Source organism: Barbatula barbatula, assembly GCF_947034865.1.
Source record: "Barbatula barbatula genome assembly, chromosome: 2".
Lineage (NCBI taxonomy): Eukaryota > Metazoa > Chordata > Actinopteri > Cypriniformes > Nemacheilidae > Barbatula > Barbatula barbatula.
In genome coordinates this window covers 5,916,617-5,943,753 of record NC_136767.1, presented here as the reverse complement: position 1 = coordinate 5,943,753, position 27,137 = coordinate 5,916,617, and the positions used below count along the sequence as shown (strand labels likewise).

The 27,137-nt window shown below is 42.4% G+C and overlaps 1 protein-coding gene across 3 annotated transcripts; it reads left to right on the top strand.

Moving 5' to 3' along the window:
- The first annotated feature begins 457 nt into the window (after positions 1-457).
- Positions 458-27,101, top strand: LOC306909890 (integrin alpha-X-like). 3 transcript variants are annotated; one of them, XM_079484007.1, is made up of 30 exons: positions 458-622; positions 1,135-1,255; positions 1,967-2,061; positions 2,979-3,034; positions 4,825-4,936; positions 5,225-5,358; positions 5,530-5,675; positions 5,830-5,983; positions 6,078-6,210; positions 6,294-6,367; positions 8,699-8,834; positions 11,393-11,538; positions 17,866-17,991; positions 18,092-18,292; positions 19,479-19,609; positions 20,449-20,609; positions 20,776-20,936; positions 21,101-21,229; positions 21,544-21,617; positions 23,047-23,179; positions 23,439-23,540; positions 23,737-23,816; positions 23,928-24,014; positions 24,142-24,202; positions 24,324-24,401; positions 25,247-25,315; positions 25,426-25,533; positions 25,888-25,971; positions 26,265-26,375; positions 26,662-27,101. In XM_079484007.1, exons 1-30 carry the CDS (start codon positions 535-537, stop codon positions 26,788-26,790), a joined length of 3,420 nt encoding a protein of 1,139 aa, XP_079340133.1. In that variant the 5' UTR covers positions 458-534; the 3' UTR covers positions 26,791-27,101. The 3 variants fall into 3 exon arrangements, with proteins under 3 accessions (XP_079340133.1, XP_079340134.1, XP_079340135.1); XM_079484008.1 differs by having other exon boundaries at positions 26,665-26,915; XM_079484009.1 differs by lacking the exon at positions 18,092-18,292 and having other exon boundaries at positions 26,662-27,100.
- The last annotated feature ends 36 nt before the right edge of the window (positions 27,102-27,137 follow it).

Genomic DNA, 27,137 nt, shown 5'->3' with positions numbered 1-27,137 from the left:
AGTTGTCAGTTATAATCATCAAAATGAAAAGAATTAAACATTTGAAATATATCAGTCTGTGTGTAATGAATGAATATAATAAGTTTCACTTTTTGAATGGAATTAGTCAAATAAATTAACTTTTTGATGATATTCAAATTATTTGACCAGCACCTGTTTATCTCTTATATGTGAATTATTTGGTGGCATTTCTTGAGCGTTTGGTATTTGCGTGTGTGAGAGCTTTATATTGGGTGGGCGTTATTTTACCCTGCGATAAAATCCCGCAGGCGCCCCTCAATCTGATCATGTCAATGCACGTGTTCTACTTAACAGGGAGGATTGTTTGATTCGTCCGTCTTAACGTTGTCTTAATGTCGTTTTGACTAATCTTGAGCTTGACTTCTGACTGGCTGCTGGTGGGCTGTATCATCGTCATTCACTGAACTGCACTCCACCGCATGACATCAATCATCGCTTCACATCGCTTTCAGTGCGGAACTAAGTTGCACTCTGGCGCTTAAGACATTTGTTTTATGCTATAAAAAACGCTTCATGAATATGAGTTTTTATCCTTCCAAATCATTTCTGCAGACTAAATTAAAAACGTGCTGGATTTATGTATTTTTTGGATCCCTGTTTTGTAAGTACATTTTGTATCCAAACAATAGTATATTCTTTAAATGTAAATTATTTTTGTTCCAATTGCTTCCATTGTTTAGCTCATCTGTAAGTCGCTCTGGATAAAAGCATCTGCAAAATGACTAACTGTAAATGTAAATGCAATGTACCCTTATGAAAATTAACCATGTTTTAAAACAAAATAACCATGGTTTTCAAAACGCATAGCTAAATCATGGTTACTATGGTAAAACCATGGTTTGGCCAATAGTAATCAATGCAACAAAAAACATGATCACTACACTTTTAATGCAGAACTATTGTGCATCTGAAGATACATAAATGAAATACATGCTACTCATGCAGACCATTACCTGCAGGTACACCAATGGCACGGCCGCAGATGTTGCTTGTTTTTTACAAGTGAACCTAAAAATGAATCGCTATCAGTTACATCTCAATGTGTGCTTTTGGGCTAAGCGCTATATGATAAGCTCTATTTTGTGCACTTCTGTCTTGTGATGTGTGCCCCAGTGTCTCGTCAATCTTTGGGGTTCAGCTTAGAGACACTGCATCCTAAAGTTTTCACAGCACCCCAGGGAGACTCACACTTTGGTCATCGGGTTTGTCATTTTGATCCAACACAAGGAGGCAGGTGAGATCGATATGTATTTCATATTTTTACACAGTCCAATAATCAAAAAGATGATATATTATATAAATCATGGTATCGGTGGATGGAGGAGTACAGTTACAGCTGATGATGTTTTAACAACCTAAATCTGAATTCACAATGGTAAATATATACTAAGGTTATTGTTTTTATAAAGCGCTTTCTACATTATTAAAACAACACAGACACTACTGTTAGTATGAACAACTACATTGCATTATATCAATGCAACAATTTCTAAAGACGGATATCACATATCCTTTTTAAGAGTTTGGACGCTGTTGCCGATGCCTACTGATACATATTGCCCTGATTACTGTACATTACGTACAATACCTGATTCAGATTGGACAATTTCTGAATTGAGTGTCAAGATGTTTTTGTATAATGATGGCTAAATGATATACTAGTGTTACGTTTTTGATGTCACTCGTATCACTTCCTTATTAAAATTGAAGTCAACTGTGATTCAGTAACGGATGATGACTGAAAGATGTGCCAAGAGGTTCAGGAGTAGTTTGTTAACAGATGATGTATCGCATTCTCTCTCATTGCTCCCCTAACACTGAATAATCTTCAACTGAATCTTCTGAAACTGAAACATTATCTTATGCAATAACTTAAGAGCAATACATGAAAATCCTGTTCCAACACATCCTCATTTTTTCTCATTTAAACTCTTTTTCTCACTAGTGTTTTGGTGACGGCACCTAACCTTGACAATGGGTCTGGTGGTATTTACAGTTGTTCTTACAGCACAGATAAATGTTCACCACTGCATGTGAAAGGTGAGCCTACATTATAATAACAAATATTATTAGAACCAACAAAAATTGTTACCATTGTTTTTTAGACACAGTACCTTATTGGAAGGTTTGGCCAAATTTTGATGTACCTTGTGGTACCATTTAAACAGTGTGCCATGAATTGGTTACTACTATAAACTGTAAAAAGCTTAAATTTGATAAAAGCGTTTCGCTTAAACTGTGAATCACATCTCTGACAAATATCTTGCCAAATCTCTTGTCTTGTGGATTGGATTTCCTATGTTCTGCACAAAAGGTCATCAGAAATGATTAACTCAATTGTAAATATGTTTACTATCACTATCAACTGAAGAAACTATACAGCTCCTCTGGTATGCTTGGGGTTTAGTTCCTACACATATACAGCTTTACAGCCTTTATATATACGGTAAACATACGGTAAAAAAGAAAAACAAACAGTATATGGCTATGCTGCGAGGACATATCTACAGAATTGAAGCTTCAAACTGTTGCAACAGTTTTAGGACGGACTTTTTTATTGTAGCATGACAATGTCTTTGTGTTTAGTTTGTGCAATATAGAAACTGTTTATCTACCAAATCTGGGTTGATAGAAATTGACTGGTCTTTACAAAGTCCTGACCTGAACCCCATTAAACACAATTGGAATCCCAGGCCACATAAGTCAATGTCACTGCCAGTTTACAGTGTAGTTCTACAATTACTGAAATGTGTTAGGCCATATAAAGAAGTTACTTAACATTCAGTTGCTATATTTTCAAATGTACATATAGATACATTTTTATGGTTTTCCACTTTTTTCGTGCCATTTAAAAGCTTTTAATTAAACTCAACCTTCAGGATTTTAAAGAGTTCTGTCAGTGCTTACATTGATCATTTATACTGTGTAAAATATTACTATTTTGTTTACCCTCTTAGTTGATTCAGGCATTGCGTTGGGTTTGTCTCTCGCCTGTGATGATCATCAAGCAACTGTAAGTAATACAAGTTTTTTCATAAGTTAGTTTTGATTTTAAACATAAACACTTTAAAATGCCATATTATTAGTGGTACTGTAGCACTATTAGTTGTGCTTAGCATTTTAGCAACCTGCTACTGTAAAACAATTTTATATCTGCAGTGATGTATAAAGTACCTAAAAGCAATACTTGAGTAAAATACAAATTGGGTAGAAGTGAAAGTAACCTTTTAGAATATGACATGAGTAAAAGTCTTAAAGTGTTAGATAAATATTGTACTCATCAAACGTACTTTTTACCTACTTATATTTAAAGTAATGTTGAAGCCAACTTGTTTATAAAAAAGAATTTTTTTTAGCACAGAGATAAAAATGGTGCTTACATAGAAATGTAGCCTACAACTTTGAAAAAACTCTTTCTCAAACTCAGTTATTTCTTGAAACAACATGTTGCCAAACTGCTAAACTATCAAAATAACATTTTAGAAACCCCAACTTTATAACTTTACTTTATAACTTTATAAAAGGATAGTTACCACAAGAGAACAAAATCAGAACAAATCTGGACCTAACTTCTTTCTTTCCTTGCATTTCCCTTACAGTAACAACCCAGTCATTTGATAATTCATTGAAACTGAAAAATTTGCTGTTTATCTTTTAAAGAAGCAGAACATTAAAACCTTGTGTTGAAATGAGCCACGGAGAGCACCTTTTTGCACTTGCACATTGAGCTTTAACCAACGATTGGTTCAGCATTGTCATGGTCAACAATACATTTAGTTGTAAAAGTATGCATTTTGTTCAGGAAATGTAGTGGACTAATAGTAAAAGTCTGCAGAAATATTAAGACTCAAGTAAAGTACAGATACTCTAAAAAATACAAAATATTTTTACTTCGTTACATTATAACCCTGCCTATCTGACATCTCTCTCTTCCTCTCTTCAATAAAAATAAGGAAGTGTTACAAAAGAGCATGTTGTGCCATACACAAACCCATGTGCACATACACAAACACTGTCATTATAACATTGCGGATTCTTTAGAAATCCCCTTTGGTTTTATTACCCATTACACATAAGTAAATTATTTTACACTTTAGATACTTTTGACACTGTGTAGGGCCCTCAGAGATCTTCCCGTTCAAACACAATGTCACTGTGTTTGGACTATTTTTGAATATTGTGGAAGCAAAACTGCAAGAATATACCTGAAACAGGCCAACACCAAGCTGGTAACAAACTCATTTTTAGCACATCTATAAAACCTATTTTAAATTTCAAGAAAGGCATGGCCATTTGAGACGTGTATTTGGACGGCTTCCGGTCAGCCACCTCATTTATTCTAACTCTACATAAAGTAAATGCCTTATGATGCGTCACAAATGCATTTGCCTGTAGCGCATTTAGTTTCACGGTTTACAGAACTTTGTGAACTTTATCAATTGTAACGGATCGTCACATCGGTAAGCCACAGAAACTGACACAGAGTTCTCAAAAGCCTGTCAGGGACAGTTCTGTGAAACCACCTCCATACTATCCAGTAGGCGATAATCAGTATACGTGATAAATAATACAGTTTGTTTATGAAACCTCAGCATATAAAAAACAATAGGCAAGAAATACCTGGTGGCCTACTGGTCCTACGCACCCAAAACTTTTAGTATGCAAAACTTTTAGAAGTATTAAATTCATGCAGTTATTGCTAACCATTGTGATATCCATACTGCAATATGCTCCCTTGCGATATTTCAATCATTTCAATATATTGTGCACTATTGATTTGACCTAACTCATTCATCTTTTCAGGTGTGTGGTCCTCGTTACGTTCATAATTGTGAGGGGTTTAACTATCTCAATGGTCTGTGTATGGAGATCACCCCTCGCCATATGAACACAATATTAAAGCCGGCTTTCCAGGGTAAGAGTACATCTTTATAAAAGGGTTGCATGTTTGGATTTGCATTGACTTCATAGTACATTGTTGTTTTTCATAATTCAATGTAACAGCTACAGCCCTGTATAAAGTATGTACAGGTTTGTTTTTTGTAATGTGGGCTATGTCTCATTTCTTATTATTTCGAAGTACGAATGCATTTAAAGTATTGTATATATAAAAAAAGTACATTACTTGTTACCTTAAACAAGATGATAACAAATAATGTAACATTGTTATTTGTAACAAATGTTTAATATTTGTCTGTTTTAGAATGTCATGTTATTCCCCCGCTGGATGCAGTTATTCTGTTTGATGACTCGGGCAGTATCATAGCCGAAAATTTCCAAACCATGATAAAATTCATCAAGAACTTGATCGGTATGTTCATGGACACGCGAGCTCAGGTATGTGTGTTTGTGTCTATTTGATACATCTGATATAATATAGCTTTCCTGTAGCTCAGTGGTAATCTGACCATCGCCAAGGTCATGGGTTCGATACCAGGGGATTGCACATAATCAGAAACAAATGTATAACACAATGCATAAATGTAAATGTGAATGTATTTGTTTCAGGTGGCAGTGGCGAAATTCTCTACCACAGTGTCGGCTGTCTTTCACTTTGAAAACTTTGCAGTCAATCAAGATCCAGACCAGCTAATGAAAGACGTGACCCAGGAACAGGGTGATACATACACGCCTTCCGCAATACGTTTTGTACTGTGAGTGTGTTGATCTGTTACACTAAACAACAAAAGAAAAGAAAAAACAACTCTTGCCATGCCATTTATTGTGCTAATAATTTATGCAATGCTATGACATTTTTTATAAATGACCAAACACCTTCGCAACTGCTTCTCATTTCGTTCTTCTCAGAGAGGAGATGTTTTCTGTGAAGGTGGGAATGCGGAGCAACTCTCAGAAGTTATTGCTGGTGATCACCGATGGAAAGTCAACCAATTCCAGAGAGACATTCGAGAATGTCATTCCGTTAGCCAATAAACTAGGCATCACAAGATTCGCCATTGGGGTAAATCTGAACGATAAAAAACTCCACATTCCTCTGCTTTAAGTATGTGTTATTTATTGATTCAGTTGATAGTCCATTTGTTGGTCTTTATTAGATTGGAAAGGAGTATTCGCTGTCCGAGCTGGAGCAGATCGCTTCATCTCCTCAGTTTGTGTTTGAGACAGAGAGCTTCAGTGCTCTCACCTCAATTCTGAGCCGGCTGAGGGAAAATATTTTCTCCATCGAAGGTACTGGGAAAGAATATTCTCTGAGATTACTAAAGTATTCAAATAATCAGGAAATTCTTCAGTTTGATTTTCTTTCTCTTGAGGAACCGACACGGGGAACTTCAGCTCTTTTCAGTTGGAACTGTCACAGGGTGGTTTCAGTGTGGCTCTCTCTGAGGTCAGCAGCATTTCATGTCATCTTAATATCCTATATTCATCTCATAATAAAATATATAACTTATGTGTATGTCTAGAAACTATGAAAGGTAGGGTAGGCAATTTCAGAGATTTCAGACATCAGAATGAATGCAATGACTGGGTATTTTTATGGTGTTATACTTTACACAAAAGATATTCCAATAAATTTATTTAGGCCACTTACAGATTGCTATCAGGATGTGAACTTTTAACCAGAGACTTTAAACAGCATACCTCGCCTACCCTGCCAGTGTGTAGTTTTTTGGAGGTCACTTGACAGAAGGCAATATAATATGCATTCCTTCAGAGATGTATAAAGCCCTTACATGATGAAGTGTTATGTTTTTGTTATCTTAGAATGAGCTATTTCTATCTACATACAGTATGTCACAGAAGTGAGTACAACCATCATATTTAGTAAATATCTTATTATATTTTTTCATGTGACAACACTGAAGAAATGACACTTTTCTACAAAGTAAACTTGTATAACAGTGTAAATTTACTGTCCCCTCAAAATAACTCAACACACAGCCATTCATGTCTAAACCACTGGCAACAAAAGTGAGTACACCCCAAGTGAAAATCTCCAAAGTGGGCCCAAAGTGTCAATATTTTGTGTGGCCACCATTAATTTCCAGCACTGCCTTAACCCCTTTGAGCATGGAGTTCAGCAGAGCTTCACGGGTTCCAACTGGAGTCCTCTTCCACTCCTCCATGTTGACATCACAGAGCTGGTGGATATAAGAGACCTTGCGCTTCGTTTGAGGATGCCGAACAGATGCTAGGGTTTAGGTCCGGAGACATGCTTGGCCAGTCCATCACCTTTACCCTCAGCTTCTTTAGCAAGGCAGTGGTGGTCTTGGAGGTGTGTTTGGGGTCGTTATCTCCGAAGGGAGGGCATCATGCTCTACTTCAGTATGTCACAGTACATGTTGGCATTCATGGTTTGCCTAAATGAACTGTAGCTTGGTCTTGGCCACCTTGCTGCAGCTCAGTCTCAGGACCTTGGCAATCTTCTTATAGCCTAGGCGATCTTTATGTAGAGCAACAATTATTTTTGCCAGATCCACAGAGAGGTGCCATGTTGAGCTTGCAATGACCAGTATAGAGTGAGAGCGATAACACCAAATTTAACACATCTGCTCCCGCTTGACACCTAAGACCTTGTAACACTGACGAATCACATTACACCGGGAGGGAAATGGCTAATTGAGCCCAATTTTGACATTTTCACTTGGGGTGTACTCACTTTTGTTTCCAGCAGTTTAGACAAGAATGGCTGTGTGTTGAGTTATTTTTAGGGGACAACAAATTCACACTGTTTAACAAGCTGTACACTCACTACTTTACAATGTAGCAAAGTGTCATGTTGTCACATAAAAAGATACAATAAAAGATTTACAAAAATGTGAGGGGTGTACTCATTGTACACAGCCATTGCATGGTCCTCTTGCATGGAATTTTGTTCCTACCGTAGACGTAAATGGACACACTGCTCTGAGTGCGTTTTGTAAATACTTTATCGCCTTCGGCAAAGAATTGATAACTCGACTACAACAGAGGGTAGGAGTGAGCAGTTGGTTTCAACCTCACCACTGACGCTAAAACCTCCACATTGCTCCTTGAAATGATGAAACCAGAAATAGCAAATGGGTCAATGAGAATGATGAGTAAAAACAATAGCAAATATGTGCCAAGTTCTTAGAAATGTTATAATTGGTTTTTTTTAAAGTTGTACACTGTTAACTGGTAGAAAAAACTGTTCATCTAGAAAAAAAGTGCACAAAACCATTCATTTTTTTTAAAGATAATGAAAAGTTAAAGAAATTATAAAAAATGTGATATAATAAAATGTGCCTTTTTCATTCAAATATGACATTACAAGGTTTATTTATAGCCATATAGCGTATAAAAGGTGTATACAGTATAACAAAAACTGGCTAGCTGAATGTTGGCTTATTTTAATTTTGTAGATATGTTGATAGTCATTGATCATTTTCTTTTGCTGCTATACCACATCAAGTGGTCTTAGAAATAGTTAAAACTTTATACTTGCATTAAATAGATAAAGTGTTTATACTACAAAAAGTCAAAAGCTTTAAAAGCTGTAAAATATACCAAGATTTAACACAATGGCCTGTATCTGTATAATGGCTCATTGGTTAGAGCATAGTGTTAGCAACACCAAGATCATGGGTTCAATCCCAAGGCTTGCACATAAAAAACAAATGTATAGTACAATGGAATGTAAATTGCTTTGGAAAAAGTGTCTGCCAAATGTATAAATGTTGATGTCATTTTACTTTAGGGTTCAAGAGTATTTGGAGCAGTTGGGGCATACACCTGGTCTGGAGGAATAGTGCAGGATCTCTCTCACCAACTGCTCAATTCTTCATTCATTAATGCAACAAACATGGAGGAGGATATTAAAAACTCTTATCTTGGTAAGACACTTTTTTTCAATTCAATAAACTTAGCACTGAACCTTGTAGATGGTTAGTGTACGTTTTTTCATTTGTCTGTCAAGTATTCACTGAATAGAAGGGTTTTAAGTAGTTTTTTGAAGGTTGTGAGAGATGTGGTTGACCGGACCGCATTGGGAAGAATGTTCCACCAGGAGGGAGTTGTGAAGGAGAATGAGCGAGAAAGGGATTTAGTGCCCTTATGAGAAGGCAGTACAAGGTGCCACTCGTTTGCTGACCGCAGGGTTCTTGATGGGGTTTAGGATTGTATTAGGGTGTGAAAGTATGCCGGTGCAGATCCAGTGATAGTCCTGTAGGCAAACATCAGTGACTTGAATCTGATACAGGCTTCAACCGGTAGCCAGTGGAGAGAGATGAAAAGAGGCATCGCATGAGCCCTTTTGGGCTGTTGGAAAACGAGGCGTGCTGCTGCATTTTGAACCAGCTGAAGTGCTTTGATAGCCTTTGCAGAAAGACCAGCAAGGAGAGCATTGCAGTAGTCCAACTTTAAGATTACCAGGGCCTGGACAAGGAGTTGTGCCGCATGCTCAGTGAGGTAGGGTCTAACCTTTCGAATGTTGAAGGCATATCGACAGGATCGCGTTGTCTTTGCAATGTGATCATTGAAGGACATCTGTTCATCAAATATGACTCTGAGGTTCCTGGCTGATTCGGAGGGAGTGATTGTGGAATTGCCAAGTTGGATGGTGAAATCGTGTTGGACCGTGGGGTGTGCTGGAAACACGAGTAGTTCTGTCTTGGCCAGGTTCAGCTGGAGGCGATGCTCTTTCATCCAAGCTGAGATGTCATCTAGGCAGGCTGTTATGTGAGCTGCTACAGTGGGGACAACGACACAACATCATACAAAGCAGGACAGTAATGGCAAGAAGACAAGTACAACAAACAAGCACACAACAACAGACATGAGGGCATTAAATAGGGAGACTAACAAGGGAGTTAACAATGGGCAGGTGTGGGTAAAGAGACACAGGTGGAAAGCAATACTAGGAACGAGATGGGCGGGGCCAATGACGGGACTGGGGACAACGCATTTTATGTCCTGATTGACAATATGCTTCTCTCAGCCGGACTGGACGCCTGCGGCTGGGCATGACCGGACGCCTAACCCAACACGTGGGTCTGTCATGATTCTGCCACTAGACTAGAAAATCAAGACAAGAGAAGGCAGAATCATGACAGAAGTCTGTAAAGTGTTTGAGAACTTAATTAAATTTCGGTATATTTCCTACCTGTTAGACATGATAGCTCTCGATTATTCTGTACTTCAGTGTTTAACAGCTATAATTCATGGTAAAATAAAAGAAAAAACATCAATTTAATGGAGAAATCAGTTGCAGTACTAATATCAGAATATTGGCTTTCATTCATAAAATGATGACAAAATGATCTGTTGGTTCATTCATTTGGAGATTAAATGTGAAATTATTAGAAAGTAAAAGTATATGTAAAACATTAATTTAACGTGCGATTAATCACAGAAAAATTGTGTGATTAGTCAAATAATTTTTTTAATCAATTGACAGCTCAATCTTTTACATAACCTGTACCTCCAACATCAGAACGCCTTGGTTTTTAGTTTTTTTATACTGAAATGTTTAGTTTCACTTTTATTATGACTGTCATGAACTATTACTGAACACCAGGGTTGGCCAGTACAATTCTAGCATGGCAACAAAACTATCTGTTAATAACATTTTTAAGTTGTAGAGTAGGAGCCTCATTTATCAAAGAACATTTTATAAATATGAAAGTTGTCATGAATTTTGTGTACACACTCTTCGATGGAGTCTTTGCATACGCACGCTTGATAAATGAGTATGTTCTATTTTAATAAAGTGTGCTGTGGTGTCCCACATCCTCCTTCAATACACTGTAAATCGCTTCAGTAAATTTGCCAAATGCATGAACACAGAGACACACGTTAAAAACAGACACCCATTAACTCTTATGTAGAGTCTGGTTGGAGAGATAAGCTTTGAAATGCACAGTCTATCTTTCTCTCTCTCTCTCTCTCTCTCTCTCTCTCTCGTTTCTGTTTAGTGGTCTCATTGTGTAAAACGTGCGTGATAAAACATTGTTTCTCAGTAGATGTTTTCATATCTGGAATGCAGTTGTGAACAGTTAAACCCAGTCAAACTCATGCATCCTGTGACAGTTTCACTCATGCATGTTGTGCCTCTAATGTACTGCAACCAGTGTAGGTATCACAGCTGCTTAAACCATAATAACGCTTTGACTAAACCACAGCTGGTTGGTAACTGTGGGGGAATGAATGAAATGAATGAGCAATGAAAACGTTCCCACGATTAATGTACCGTAGTTGTATCCCATCAACGAGCAAATTGATAACAGTTCAAGCTAAATACTCAAGAAATAATGAAGATGTCTTTTCCATAGTACAGTAATGTCACAGTGCTTTTTTGTAAAGAAAAAAAACGTGAGTGTGTTCATTTTTATATAAGGATATCATCGTTTCTTTGATTAAATGTATTAAATATCAACTATATTTCATGCTCCAGGTTACTCGGTTGCTGTGGCAACAGTGGATGGTAATGTTGTGTACTTTGCGGGAGCACCAAGACATAGACACACTGGGATAGTGCTGGGCTTTACACAGAACCAATCGAACACCTGGACCGTCTCTCACAGGATAAACGGATCACAGGTGCATCACAAGCATTTATAAAACATTGAAACATACAGTTGCTTGCAAAAGTATGACTGGATGCTATAGTCAAACTAACAAATGCATGAATCAAGGCATAAGCACACTTTTCAAGCAAGGCAGTTCACAAAGAAAAAACAAGTGTTCCCTTTCTGTCGGTCTCTCGACGTTGTGTCGACAGAATGGGGTTTGACTTGAGAACCTACCTTCTCTGACTGACTTGAACAGGCCAATGAAAATTGGCGAATTAAATTTGCATGCCGGACTCTGCCCCCGGATATCCGGGTATAAAAGGGAGCCGGGGTGCTGCATTCATTCACCTTTTGTTCTTCGGAGCCTTCGCATCTTGATGCTGACGACTCCGCAGAAAATATCTACGTGTTGCTGGTCTTACGACGTGGTGCAGCGGACTGTCCCTTTTCCTGTGACTTCCCCTGGGCGTCTCGGCAACCTCCAAGGCATCTCTCTAAAGAGCGAGCCCTTTTCAGGGCTTAGAGTTTTTCCAGCGCGGCATGTCCCGCTGTGCTCGTGGGTGCGGCGCACTCATCGAGGAAGGGGACGGACACGATGTCTGCCTCGTGTGTCTGGGACTCCAGCACGCTAAGGCAGCGTTTGTGGATGCATCTTGCCCGCACTGCGGGCGGATGGTAATTCAGACGTTGCGGTCACGGGTAGCTGCGTTCTTCCGAGAATCAGCCGCCACCTCGAGTGCTTCCCGTTCTGCGGCAGCAGTGGCATCAGCCCTGCCGTCCGCTTCGGCGAGCACCGAGGGTGATCGGGGAATTACCGTGGGCCTCAATCCGTCAGCCATCGGCTCGCAGACCGTTCACGCCCCGCCTCGCTCGTCTGACCGTCCCGGAAAAGGTGGTATGCAGCCTTGTTCCTCCGTCACGTACTCGGACACGGGGCGTGACGACGATGAGATGTCGCTCGCAGCATCGGAGGGCAACCTCTTGGCATCCGACCCCGACGAGTCCTTAGAGATTCCCCCTCCGGGGGGTCGAGCTCAGGATGAAGCGGACGTCGAGATGTCAACCATGCTTTCCCGGGCCGCCGCGAGTATTGGGCTGCAGTGCACCGCACCGCCTCTTCCCCAACCCTCGCGGTTGGACACGTGGTATCTGGGGACCGGCCGTGACTCTAAGCCACGGTCGGCGCCGGTACCATTCTTCCCGGAGGTGCACGAGGAGCTCAGTCGGACCTGGAACGCCCCCTTCTCGGCGCGTGCACGTCAGACTAGCTCGGTCGCCCTGACTTCCCTCGATGACGGGGCAGCTAAGGGCTACGTCGACATCCCTCAGGTGGAACGTGCAGTCGCGGTGCACCTGTGCCCGCAGACAGCTGCCACCTGGAGAGATCGACCAGGGCTCCCTTCCAAGGCTTGTAAGTTTTCGGCATCGCTGGTGTCGAAGGCTTACAACGCTGCGGGTCAAGCTGCCTCGGCTCTTCACGCTATGGCCATCCTGCAGGTCCATCAGGCCAAGGCGTTGAAGGAGTTACACGAGGGAAAGTCCGACCCAGGGATTATGCAGGAACTCCGCACTGCCACTGACCTCGCTCTTCGGGCGACGAAGGTGACGGCGCGAGCCCTGGGTCGTACGATGTCCACATTAGTGGTCCAGGAGAGACACCTGTGGTTGAACCTTGCGCAGATGCGGGACGCTGAGAAGGTTCGCTTTCTCGACGCCCCCATCGCGCAGGGTGGGCTGTTTGGTGATACGGTCGAGGACTTCTCCCAGCAGTTCTCGACTGTAAAGAAGCAGACGGAGGCGATAAAACATATCCTGCCCCGCCGCGACCCGGCCGCCTATCGTCCGTCGAGGTCCCGCGCGGCGTCTGCTCCCCAGCAGCCCCGCCCCTCGCCGACTCAGACTCCGGCTCCAGCGCCCCCTGCACAGGCGGCCTCCCGGAGAAGGACGTCGTCGAGGAGAGCACCATCCCGTCACCAACCTCCGCGGAAGCAGAAGCGTTCCTGACGGGGTGAACCCAGGGAGATCGAGGTCACCGGGCCCGACCCTGGCAACTACATCGCTAGAGGGTCGGAGGGTCGGTGCCTGCCCCGTCCCAGCAACACCAGCCGGGCCCTTTTCAGGGCCTGGCGCCCACATTCTCACAGAAAGAGCTTTCTCTCTCCCTGGGTCTTTCTCACAGCCGCTCTCACCCTCCGCAGGACGGTGCTCGGCAACCCCACGTTGTGTTCCGGCGAGACACACGCTTGGGTATAACTCTCAGTGGCCACCAGCACCCTCAGTCAGAGGGTGCGGTATGCCGCGATGTCGCCCGACAGGCACCTCGGCAGAGCCGGTGTCCTCCCCGGGGTTCCCCCCACGGCGAGGGAGCCGTACTGCCAGCCATCGAACCACCCCCCACGGGGGCAATGAATCAGATCATACCTTTGGTCCCCCTGTCTCGGTCCCTGGGAGCCTGGTTGGCTCTTCCCAGACCAGCACGGTGGCTAGAGAGAACGATCCGTCTCGGCTATGCGATTCAGTTCGCCAAGCGCCCGCCCAAGTTTCGGGGCATCCTCTTCACATCAGTGGGAGTAGATGCTCCCGTGCTTCGGGCCGAGGTCGCTACCCTTCTGGCGAAGGGGGCGATCGAGCTCGTCCCTCTGGCCAAGATGTACTCCGGGTTTTACAGCCCGTATTTCATTGTCCCCAAGAAAAGTGGCGGGTTGCGCCCCATCTTGGACCTGCGTACCCTGAACAAGCACACAAGCTGCCGTTCAGGATGCTAACGCAGAAGCGCATTCTGACGTCCGTCAGGCGTCAGGATTGGTTCATGGCGATCGACCTGAAGGACGCGTACTTCCATGTGTCCATCCTCCCTCGTCACCGGCCGTTCCTACGGTTCGCTTTCGAGGGACAGGCATATCAGTACCGCGTCCTCCCATTTGGTCTGTCCCTGTCTCCTCGAGTCTTTACGAAGGTCGTGGAGGCCGCCCTCACTCCCCTCAGGGAGCAGGGGGTGCGCATACTCAACTATCTCGACGACTGGCTCATCTTGGCGCACTCGCGAGATCTGTTGAGTAAACACAGGGACCTGGTGCTCCGGCACCTAGACCATTTGGGGTTACAGGTCAACCGAGAGAAGAGCAAGCTCTCCCCTGTGCAGAGCATCCTTTTCCTCGGTATGGAACTCGACTCTGTCTCCATGATGGCACGTCTTTCTTCCGAGCGTGCCCAGTCGGTGCTGACCTGCCTGAGGAGCTTCAGGCAGCAGCCAGCGGTCCCCCTGAAACGTTTTCAGAGGCTCCTGGGACACATGGCGTCCTCGGCGGGGGTGGTCCCCCTCGGGTTGATGCACATGAGACCGCTACAGCACTGGCTACAGAGCAGAGTTCCTTGGAGTGCGTGGCACACCGGCAGCAGGCGCGTCCCGATCACGCCCTTCTGCCGGCGCACCCTAACCCCATGGTCTTCAATGACCTTTTTGCGGACAGGGGTCCCTCTTGGGCAGGTTTCGAGGCGCGTCGTGGTGACGACCGACGCCTCCCTGCAGGGTTGGGGTGCTGTGTGCAACGGGCACGCAGTGTCGGGTCTCTGGACGGGCCCCCGCCTGCGCTGGTTAAACCAATCGCCTAGAGTTGTTGGCGGTGCTGCTTGCACTGAGGAGGTTCCTTCCCCTCGTGCAGGACAAGCACGTGCTGGTCCGCTCGGACAGCACGACTGCTGTGGTGTATATCAACCGGATGCTTTGGCGCACAGCTGGCCGCGGGACAAGCGGAAGAACGCCTTCCCCCCAGTGAGCCTCATTGCACACGTCCTGTGCAAGGTCAGGGAAGAGGAGCATCAAGTGCTACTAGTTGCGCCTTACTGGCCCAACCGGACTTGATTCTCGGAGCTAATGCTCCTGACGACAACTCCCCCCTGGCAGATTCCCCTGACGAAGGACCTTCTTTCTCAGGGGAAGGGCACGTTGTGGCATCCGAGACCAGACCTCTGGAACCTCCATGTCTGGCCCCTGGACGGGACGAGGAGATCCTGAGTGGTCTACCCCCAGCGGTGGTAGAGACCATTGTTCAGGCTAGGGCCCCGGCCACGAGGCGGTTATACGCTTTTAAGTGGCGCCTCTTCTCGTCCTGGTGTTCTTCTCGTGGAGAAGACCCACGGATATGCTCGATCGGGAGCGTGCTGTCCTTCCTGCAGGCGAGACTCGAGACCAATCTCTCCCCTTCCACGCTGAAAGTGTATGTAGCCGCAATTGCCGCTCATCACAAACCAGTTAGTGGGAAGTATCTGGGACAGCACGACCTGGTCATTAGGTTCCTGAGGGGCGCGGGAAGGCTGAATCCGGCCCGTCCGCGCTCCGTTCCCTCTTGGGACCTCAATGTGTTCCTGGCGGGCCTCCAGAGGCCCCCCTTCGAGCCCCTCGGAGATGCCGCTCTTTCTCATCTCTCGATGAAGACGGCTCTCCTAGTTGCGCTCGCTTCCATCAAGAGGGTAGGGGACCTACAAGCATTTTCCGTGGCCACGGATTGCCTAGAGTTCGGCCTGGTCAATCTCACGTTATCCTGAGACCCCCGGCCTGGCTACGTGCCCAAAGTTCCCACCGCTCCCTTCCGGGACCAGGTGGTGAACCTGCAGGCGCTCCCTTCTGGGGAGGAAGACCCAACCCCTTCCGTGTTGTGTCCAGTACGCGCGCTGCACCTCTACTTGGGCCGCACGCAGAGCTTCAGGAGCTTGACCAGCTCTTTGTCTGTTTTGGAGGTCAGCACAAGGGGAGGGCTGTCTCCAAACAGAGGTTGGCGCACTGGATCGTGGACGCCATCACTATGGCTTACCGATCGCAGGATCTCCCGTGCCCGCTTGCAGTGAGGGCACACTCCACCAGGGGTGTGGCCTCCTCGTGGGCACTGGCGCAGGGCGCCCCTCTGGCAGACATATGTAGAGCTGCGGGTTGGGCTACGCCCAGCACCTTCGCGAGGTTCTACAGCCTCCGCGTGGAACCGGTATCTGCCAGAGTCTTACGGGACACCGCCAGGTAAGTCCGGCAGCCGGTGGGCGTACGCCTGCGATAGCACCCCTCCACAGGTGAGACGTGGTGCTATCCAGCCTCCCCTCTTCCCCCCACGTGGGCGAAGAGTAGGCATTCCATCCATCACTAAGCACTCCTCGGCGGCGGGCTCGGCGGAGCAGCCCTGCCCCCCTTGGCCTGTTTCTGAGCCCTAACAGTGACTCAAACAAGGCCTAGTGCTCCACACGTAGTAACCCCCCCACAGGGCGGTTCCGTCTGTTGTCTTCTCATGAATGGCTCTCAATCGATGGCCCATGACCTCTCCCAGGTGTACTTCACCTGCTCGCGACACCCTCTCGTGTCTGCATGTTCCCACGTGCTCTCCCCTATCTGGTGAGACCGTGTGTGGATCTCCACTAAACTCCTCCCTGCGGTAGGAAGTGGTCTCCGTAGCGCGTTCCCTCAGGGGGGAATGATGCTTCCCAGTGGCCCTTACGGTGCCGGGCGGCTTCTCGCTGTTAAGAGAACTAGGCTGCCGTCCGTGTCGGCCGGTGGAAGGGGCTCCCATCTTTAGGAAAGCTCTGGACCCCTTCCCTTCCACTGGAAGGTTGCAATTCATGCTAGCGCCCACGTTTGACACGCCCAGGCCAGTCAACGTCGCTTTGCGAGGAATTGTGACGCGGCACAGCGCTGTGGCGTTTTCCGAGGAACCCCATTCTGTCGACACAACGTCGAGAGACCGACAGAAAGGGAACGTCTCTGATACCTATGTAACCTCCGTTCCCTGATGGCGGGAACGAGACGTTGTGTCCTTCATGCCACAACACTGGCCGCCCGCTGCAGCAGTCGAGGCAAGATCCTCAGGCTCCTCAGCACAAAAGGTGAATGAATGCAGCACGCCGGCTCCCTTTTATACCCGGATATCCGGGGGCGGAGTCCGGCATGCAAATTTCATTCGCCAATTTTCATTGGCCTGTTCAAGTCAGTCAGAGAAGGTAGGTTCTCAAGTCAAACCCCATTCTGTCGACACAACGTCTCGTTCCCTCCATCAGGGAACGGAGGTTACATACGTAACCGAGACGTTAGGTTGATGCACTGTTTTCCTTCTTGTGTGGTATAATACACAAAACAGGTAAATGAAATGAGAACCTTTGGACGGCAGAAATGCTTAGAAGAGTAAAGCTCTAAGAAAGAAGAGTAAAGCTCTATGAAATAGCCACTGTATCCTCCATATACAAACATTTACTTGTGTTAATGGGTACTTTGTTGGAATAAAGCTTATTCCACTGTATTTACTTTCTCCCAATATTTCTCTCTTGCTTCCTTAATTTCTTTGTATGTCTTCTTTTACGTTTTCCTGTCTGCCTGCAGCTGGGCTCATATTTTGGAGCAGAGTTGTGTGTACTGAGTGCTTCGGGATTGTTAGCAGTCGGGGCTCCTTTATATCATACACAAGGAGTGGGAGGAGAGGTCCGCATATGCCCACTACACACTGGGGTAAGATCAACCACACACCCTCACATAATCATACTTAAGATTAATAACAAAAACACAAAAGCGTTATATGCAGTATATAAATACTCGTGATGGTTTTCAGACACTCAACTGCTCAGCGTTTCTTCATGGGGTCAGGGGGAATGAGTTTGGGAGGTTTGGTGCGTCTCTGGCTACTGTAAAGGACCTCAATGGAGATGGCTTTATGGAGTTAGCGGTGGGAGCGCCTCAGGAAGAGCAGGGCAAGGGGGCGATTTATATTTTCTTGGGACGACCTGGAGGGATCAGATCAGAATACAGTCAGGTATGGAATTCCAGGCAATTTAATTTAAAAAAAAAAAAATTTCAAATATCTTTCTTTGTGCTCAACAGAACAAATACATTTATACAGCTTTAAAAAAACATTAAAAGTAAATTATACAATAATTTTCATTTTTGTGTGGACTATCCCTTTAATCCTGAGCTCTTGAACCTTCTCCCTCTTGAGCTATGAAAAGCAATCTCTGATCAATAATATCAGCCTAAATGATATTTTTGTAAATCATTCTAAATTTAAAGTGATAGTTCACCCAAAAATGCTAATTCTGTCATCACTTACTCACCATCTTGCCATATCAAACCTTTTTGACTTTCTTCCGCAAAGCACAAAATAAGGTATTTTGAAGAAAGTTGGTAATGAAACAGCACTGGCCCCCATTCACTTGCATTGTATGGACACAAAACCAGTGCAAGTGAATGGGGGCCAGTTAACAACATTCTTCAGAATAGACTTGTTCGACTTGATGCGGCGCTGCAAGAATCTGCAGCCGCCTGACAACAGCAATGCATTCTGGTTAGACAATTTGTGTCGGCTTAAGATCACATGTGCCAATAAAGTTTTCCTGTAGCTCAGTGCTAAGAGCATGGCACTAGCAATGCCAATGTAGTGAGTTCGATCCCAGGGGATTGCACATACTTGGAATGCAAAAAATGTGTAGGACAATCCCATGTAAGTCGCTTTGGATAAAAGCGTCTGCCAAATGCATCAATGCAATGCAATGTAAATAAAGTACGGCGAGAGCAAAGTCAGGCGAAAGCATTGATAACGACACACTTCACATGTATATATGACATGTATTGCATGCTTATTCTGACACACTCGGTTACGATTATACTCAAACGGAATCGATTTTTATATCACATTTTATGTTTATTGTACTGTTATTTATGCAAAAACATAGGTATTCCTATCATATTTACTTCATCAGTGATAATGAAATGAATATCCCGTGGTCTGCTGTAGGTTCAGCTCCCTACGTGAAGCACGAAGTGTCCGAACTAAACGGCCGTCTTTTTACTCCTCCCCCGGCTCAAACCGGCCGATCTAGTATGGGTCAACTCGAACAAGCCTAATATCTTCTTTTGTGTTCTGCGTGTGAGTTGTATAAACCTGTAGAAAAAGAGATGCGTCTTATTTGTATGCACTCTCAGTCTTTCTCATTGATTTTCAGAGAGTGAGTGGAGCAGAAGTGGGCAGTGGGCTGCAGTCTTTTGGAGTCTCTCTTCACTCTGCTGGTGATCTTACTGCAGACTCTCTCATTGATGTAGTGGTGGGATCTAAAGGGGATGTCACAGTGCTCAGGCAAGTGTCCATGTAAAGAGTTTGACCCAGATCTGTGTTGCTAATTCTGTCAAAACTGCCCACTCATAGAGGAAGTGATTATCTGAACAACACAGCCACAGTTTGTTTTGCCTTGATGTTTGTCTTTATTTTCATGTCAAGAGTGAGAATTGTACATTTGACATCAAGCGATAGCCCGGTGAACAAAAATGATGTGCAAGCTTTTTCACATAATGACAAGTATTGGACAATTGTACAAAACCTTCTGTCATTACACTGTAACAAAGACACCTTTAAACAAAGCAACAAAAATTTAGTAACACTTTGCATAATAAGGTTGGTCATCAATTTATTAAAGGAAAATGGCAATTCACTCGTAGTTTACCTTCATGCCTTGTTTACAACTTCTTTTCTTCAGTGCCTTCCAAATACGTTCATGGTGCCCAAAATAGTGACACTTCAAAAAGTACATTTTCAGAGTTAGTTAAAGAACCAGTGTGTCTTATTTAGTAGAATGTACTGACAGCAATATAATATACATAACTCTACTTAAAAAAAAAAAGCTAAACGCACAGATATCGTTGTCCTGTGAGAGCTGCCGAAGTGCTCGAAAGGGAGCGATGGAGTGAGTCGTTGCTTGCAATTCGCAACCTCACCACTAAAATCTCTGCATTGCTCCTTTAATAAATGTTGCAAAAATGCAATGTAAACAAACAGAGTATATTAAAAACTTTGATGTAAATGATTCTTATTGAACACGTGTGTGTGTATGTATGCATCATAATGTATGTGCTGGGAGAGCAATTTCTCTGATGGAACTTATGAAGCTGACGAAAAGTGTCCAAATTGTATTCTTACAGGACTCAACCGGTAATGTGTCTACCCGTAAACATCACTGTAGACCTGCCAATCATTCCTCAACATTTTTTTCATTGCTCCTCCCCCCTTGGCCTCAACACACCTGTTGCCACAGTCACCATATGTGTTTCTATCAAGGAGATTGTTAAGGGTAATATACAAGGTAAGAAAGAAAAACATATCGTGACATTATCTTTCTTCCCATAATGCATATCTAATGTTTGCTAGACCGTAGATTTTGATACAGTATTTAGATGTTTATGGAATAAGCAGATTGTTCTTAAATATAATTTATAAAGTTGTATATAAATGGCTGTGTTTTGGTTCAGGTCCTTTCAGTGCTGCAGTGTCATTGGCTCTTGAGCTGGACCCTCCGGCCAGGGCTCCTCGACTGTTGTTTGGAACCAGGTCAGCATCTATTCTCTGGACTCCCGGCAGCAACCTCAGCAGCCTGTCTCCTGTCTGCACTGCTCAGCCTATTATTATCCCGGTCAGTGTGTCTTTCTTTATTGTTCAACCTCTCCCCTCCAACCACCTCATGTTGAGAATACGTTTCAATGTCCACTCTATTTCTAATCTCCAAGTCCATCTGACAAATGTCCTGTTTTTTGTTCGGTTTTTACTCTAAATATTCCTTGACCTTGTTATTATTAGGAGTGTATTTCGGACTATCGCGAGGTTCCTCTCTCTGGGAAACTGAATGTAACAGGAGAGATCATTCCTGAAACAGGCGGTCTAAGGCCAGTGCTGAGCCCTGACTGCCATCCTACATTCACACAGTTGGTGAGTGAGTGTGCGTGTGCGTGTGTGTGTGTGTGTATATATATATATATATATATATATATATGGTTTACAAGGACATCAAATTTGTGTATAATAACACGTGTAGATCAACATAAACATGATTTACATGGACACTTCCTGTGTCCCGCGAACCAAATCACTTGAACAACATATTAAATGGTGATTTGTTTTTGGTGATGGTGTGGAGGATAGAATTTACAGTCCGTACAGTATAAAAATCCTAATGTCTATGGAGAGTCGTAGTAAACCACATTTACAATGCAGGCTTGAATGCAGGTGTGTTTCTTTTTCAGGTGATTCTGGAGAAGGTGTGTGGAGAAGATCATGTGTGTATATCGGATTTAAATGTTTCGCTCTCATTTCTGAGGTTTGTGTTCGGTTTCACTTTAGTTTTGTTAAGGATAACCCCATAGACTTTTTTGTTTGTCGAATACTGAAAGCTGACAAGCCATAAACCAGTCATTATCACAAAATAAATCCAGACATTGCACAAAGTGAAAAAATATGATTAGCTCACACTGCGTTCCAGTTAGGGATGTGCAGGAACTGCTCAAAAAACTGGTGAGCCACAGAATTCATTAACATTTGTTATATTGGCTATAAAAATACCAATATAATACCAAAGCGGATGTAATACACACATTTCTGCATGTACCTAAAGAGAAGTATTGCATACTTCATATCTTCGAAGAGTCTTTAGTTTGATCACATTTATAAAAGACAGATACAGCAGTGCGATTATTTCCGAAAACAGACGACCTCCTGAAGGCATTCAGGGGCTGAACTAAAGCACGAGCACACAAAACATCATCGCATTATCCCTACATGCTGATTCCCTACATGCCAACAAACACAAACATATGACTTAGTTTCACTTACCGCGTTCGGTTCATGACCAGTATCCTTTAGTGCTGGGATCACCCCTCCATCTATCAGTTTCAACAAATCAAGCGTTATATCCACCGTCTATATAACATTCCGTACCGAGATGGCGTGAACAACCAAACATGGTAGAACTTTGAGAACAAAGTGCGTTGATGGGCGTGCTCTTTCTCCCACTCGTGGGCGTGCTTTTCCTGGAGAATTGTCCAATAAGGGATTAAGAAAAGTTGCTACGTAACGGAATTTCATGTTCGAAAAAACCTCCCGAAACCTTTACAAATGCTGGGGTAGTGTATCGAGCCGAGAAATATTTTGACTTAATAAAAACGTCTTTATGAACTTATTTTAAATAAACGAATATCCCTGATACAAATATTCGAACAATGCCCATCCCTAGTTCCAGACACCTCGGATTAAAGACATCTCCTCTTACTTTATAAAAGTGTTTAGTAAGATTTAGTAACATGAAAATTATTTACGAACATCAAAACCATTCCAGAAATAATTTCCAGGTTGAGGTGGGAAATATTCTAAATCCTGTAATGCAACATCAGTGTACGTTCTTCTTTTTGGCTATTTATATGGAAAGGCAATATTGATTAGCATTTATTTAAGAGTATGTAACAAGAAGAGGCTGGACAAAAGTCAATGTTACTGCTGTTTACATTCTAAAAAAAGTCATTGAAAACATATAAGAAAATATTAAATTACCAAATTGGAAAAAAGAAACCCTGTTATTATCTTGACCAGATATCAGATTGGCAGATATGATACCAATACATCTGATTCCAGTATATTTGCCAAAATATTGTACATCATATACGTAAGGTTTCATTATGTTCTTCGTGTATTCATTATGTTCTGAAAACATCCGTTGTGTATTTTAATGGACATTTGTTTTATCCCTATCGCAGTGATACAGTCGTAAGCACAGCGGGCTACCCTGTGAATCTCTCTGTGGTTGTGTACAATAACGGAGAAGATTCCACAGACACAGAACTATTCCTTTATCATCCCCCCATTCTGTCCTTCGCCTGGGTGAAAGCGGTAAGATCCTTCCGAATCGATTTACTCCTATTTATTATACATCTTCAATCCCTCCACAAGGTTTAGCACGATTCTTTATGACGGTAAACACCTTAATTCACACGTGTCAAACTGTCCCAAATTGAAAGTGGTTAAATAGCGTGAAATACAGTATCCCACAATGCAATTTGTTATATCTGACATTTAGCTAACCACGCTTTGTTTGTTGGTAAACGCTCCAGTTTTCATAATTGAAGTCCTGTTATTTGTCATGCTGTAGTCTAGTGGACAGGTATGGTGTGAGTCCAAACAAACAGAGCTCTCGAACGTCACACACACAACATGTCAGCTCGGCCCAACAGTTTTTCGTCAAAGAGTAAAGGTTGGTAAACCACATTCATCTACAAATCCTCTTTTCCAGCCTGTGTAGTAATCTGTTTCTTTAGAGTAAATTGCAACATCTGATCAATCCAGAAGAAAAGCATCATTGTTATTATTGTGTTATTATTGTTCAGTGTTCAATTCATCTGAAGTCATACATTTAGATATGAAATTGTTACAACTGTGTGTTCCCCAAGACCACACTGTTGATGTCGTTCACAGTGGCTACACCTTTGACTGTAAATGAACGCTTGATTGTTAATGCATTAGTCACAAGGTCAGTATATTCTTCGATGAACTTGAAATCAGCCAACCACAAAAAATATTGAACTATTCGATTGATTGACCGATTGGTCGAACTAACTTGAGACTTTTCTTGACTTTTTAGTAAAAATGAGAACAACAAGACAGTCCTAGACAATCGTGCAGCTACTTTTGTGGTTCTCAAACTTCCTGTTAATGTTGTGGTGAAAGAGTAAGTGGCAGATTTCTTTTCTCACAGTAGACAGTTCACCGTAATGTACACGCAGAAGCGCTCAGAGAACTTGAATGTGATTTCAACGTGAAAAAGTTACAAATATGTCGTTTACTTGATGTTTCAGTGGAGGTTCAACTCGGTTTGTTAAATATCCTGAAAGCACACAGCTTGAACACATATATACGGTAAAGACATTGATTCGTTCGAAAGTTTTTATTTTAGTTTTGGCTTCGCATGCTCAATAAATGACATTCTTTTAAAAAATGACCCTGTTATCTATTTTCCTCCTCCAAAAAATAAAACCAGGTGGAAAACACTGGAAAGATTTCTGCACCTGTGAATATTTCCTTTGTGTTTCCGGTGGAGATGACTTTTCCTGAAAAAGTGAGTTTGTGACCGGGTAGAGAGTCAAAAAGCAGAAGATCTGATAAATGTGTTCACATAGTCTTTATTTGGTCTTACAAAGTGTTTATACTAACAGATACTACATGGCTTTAAAGGGGATGTCCACCCAAAAATCTACTTTGTTTTTTTTACTCACCCTCATGACTTTAAACATGTTTAGTGCAAAAAAACTAAACATGTAGTGCAAAGTAGATTTTTTGGGTGAACTTACCCTTTAATTCTATATAAGGTCTTCAATAGATCTTATATTTTAACAATACCTCTAACTATAGCAACAGATCTAAGACTTTGTGTTGCATTTTAGAGTTGTTGTTTTTTTAAGAAATTTTATTTCTAATCCCATTAAGTAGACGGCAAAATAAACTGATATAAAGGAAAGAAAGTCGCTTTGGATATAAGAGTCTGCTAAATGACTAAATGTAAATACTTTTACTTTCTATATGGTGTCTTGATGTGGTCAGAGAGTATATATATATTCACTTTTACTAAATGTCGAATGTCATGCTGGAGTCATGAATGCAGAACTCCAACACAACAGTAGTGACCTTTAGTATACACTTATAATCAACCACATCCCAAACATCACATGACGCGATTTTTGCAAACATAAAAAATAGGATAATCAAGTCTTGCTGACTGACCTTTTCTTAAAACTTCCCTTTGACCACTTAGATCTAAACAGAAAGAGAGAACCAAAAGAAAGTTTGGTTTCAAGTAGTGAAAGTTGTATTTAACAGTCACAAGAGTATAAATGTGTGTTTGTGAAACTTTCTCTATATAATCTTGCGGCACTTGGTCATTTCCGTGTATTGTTTTTTGCCTAGAATGGAACTGGTACAAATTGTGAAAAGCAAGTTCTTCTCAAACATGGGGAAAGATTTAATTTGACACAGGTAAACGTTGGGTTTTTTGCATGGCTTTAAAAAATGACAATTTTGGGTGAACCATCCATTTAACGCTTTTGAACCACCTTTTCTTATCGTCACGTGCCTTTTTCCGCCAGCATTGCAGTGTTTATACCTGTCATCTAATCGGTTGCACCATTGAGCTGATGACGAGTGATCAACCAATCACATTTAAGTTTACAGGAACTATCACATCAAGCAAACAGGTAACATTTTTCTCTGTTTCAATTCCCATTTTGTTCATTCCTATTTTACATGTACTGTACATATGAAGAGTTGATTTAATATCAGTCAAACTGCAGTTGGTTTGTTTCGATTTAAGCCATAATAACTCAAACAATACAGCTAACTAACACAATAAAAACATAAGATAATAAAAAATAATATTTATCTCCTTTTGGAAATAAACCCTTCATATATACTAACTATTATAACTGTGCAGGTAGATACACAGCGCCCTGAACCTTACATTACTCGGGTCTTTGTTGGGTTTGTACACTGTAAGTAATGTACAATGTACTGTAAAATAATGCGACCAAAAATGTTTGTCTGGTCTGCAGGTTAGCATCAGGAGCTGGGGATTTCTCTTCTTTGACAGCGAGCGCTACATTCAGTATCCCCCCGATGATTCTCACCAGCTGTCTGTAAGAAAACTAAAATATATTTTAAACCAAAAGAATCGAACAGACCATCTGATGCTTATTGGTCTAAGGTCCAGTTAGATTAGACGCCATTTAGAGATGTGTTCACAAAGTGCTGAGCTACTACATTGAAAGAACTATTATGCTTTCAAACTAAAATATTTAGAAAATAAAGTGTAGTTTGAAGCACGTAGTTTCGTGTATATGTATTTCGGGAATATTATCTATTTTGCTTTGAAGAGTAAATTCAATTTGGTTACTGTTACGGTGTTTCACTCTTTCTTGCTATTCTGCAGATTGTAACAGAGTTGGAGGTCCCTTCTCAGGCTCTCACAGTACTCATTGCCTCCCTGTCTGTATTCTTTGGACTCATCATCATGGCCGTCGTTTTTGTGGTGCTGTACAAAGTCAGTGTTTCTTGCAAGTTATTATTTATTTGTATATGTGAAATAGATCACATCTGCAGTAACATAGTACGTACAGGCAACTGCGGATCTCCATAGTTCTCCATGGATCTGTGGCAAGACTTTAAAAATGTTGATCAATGGCGGACAATTTTGTTAACATTGTTCAAAACATCTTTTGTGTTCTACGGTTGTTCAATCTCTACAATTTAGTTTTATTGGGTGACTCTAGTGCTTTCTGTTGATCTGCTTTTGCTCAATTTCTCTCATCAATACATTTTTTTTTCAGAAGGGCTTTTTCAATTCCACTTTAACTGCTGACCAAAACAACCCAGCGGCACCATCTACTGGTAAGGCAGTCAATAGTGACCAAACTTCAGCGGATGCCCCTGTTGAGAGTGCTCCGTCTAATGGATAACCCTGACGTATCACTGAAGATAGGTCGATACTGTAGTTCACCTTGACTTGGCATCTGAATCCAGAGAAGGGAGGAATGATCACTATTACCAACTGGCACTATTCTAACAAACATTGAACGGATTGAAGATTTAATGTCTAAATCAACAACGTTATACGGTGAAGTTTTTCAGGTTTAAAAGTTGTATTTATTGTTTGTAGTTAATTTGCTTCAGATATAACTGAGGCTCAATCATTTTGTAAATTGAACCATACTTTATTATTTTAGTAATGCCATATTGTTACACATTAAATAGTAATGTTACAATTCTAATATTTTGTATAGCTCCTTTTTTCAGAAAAAAAGTA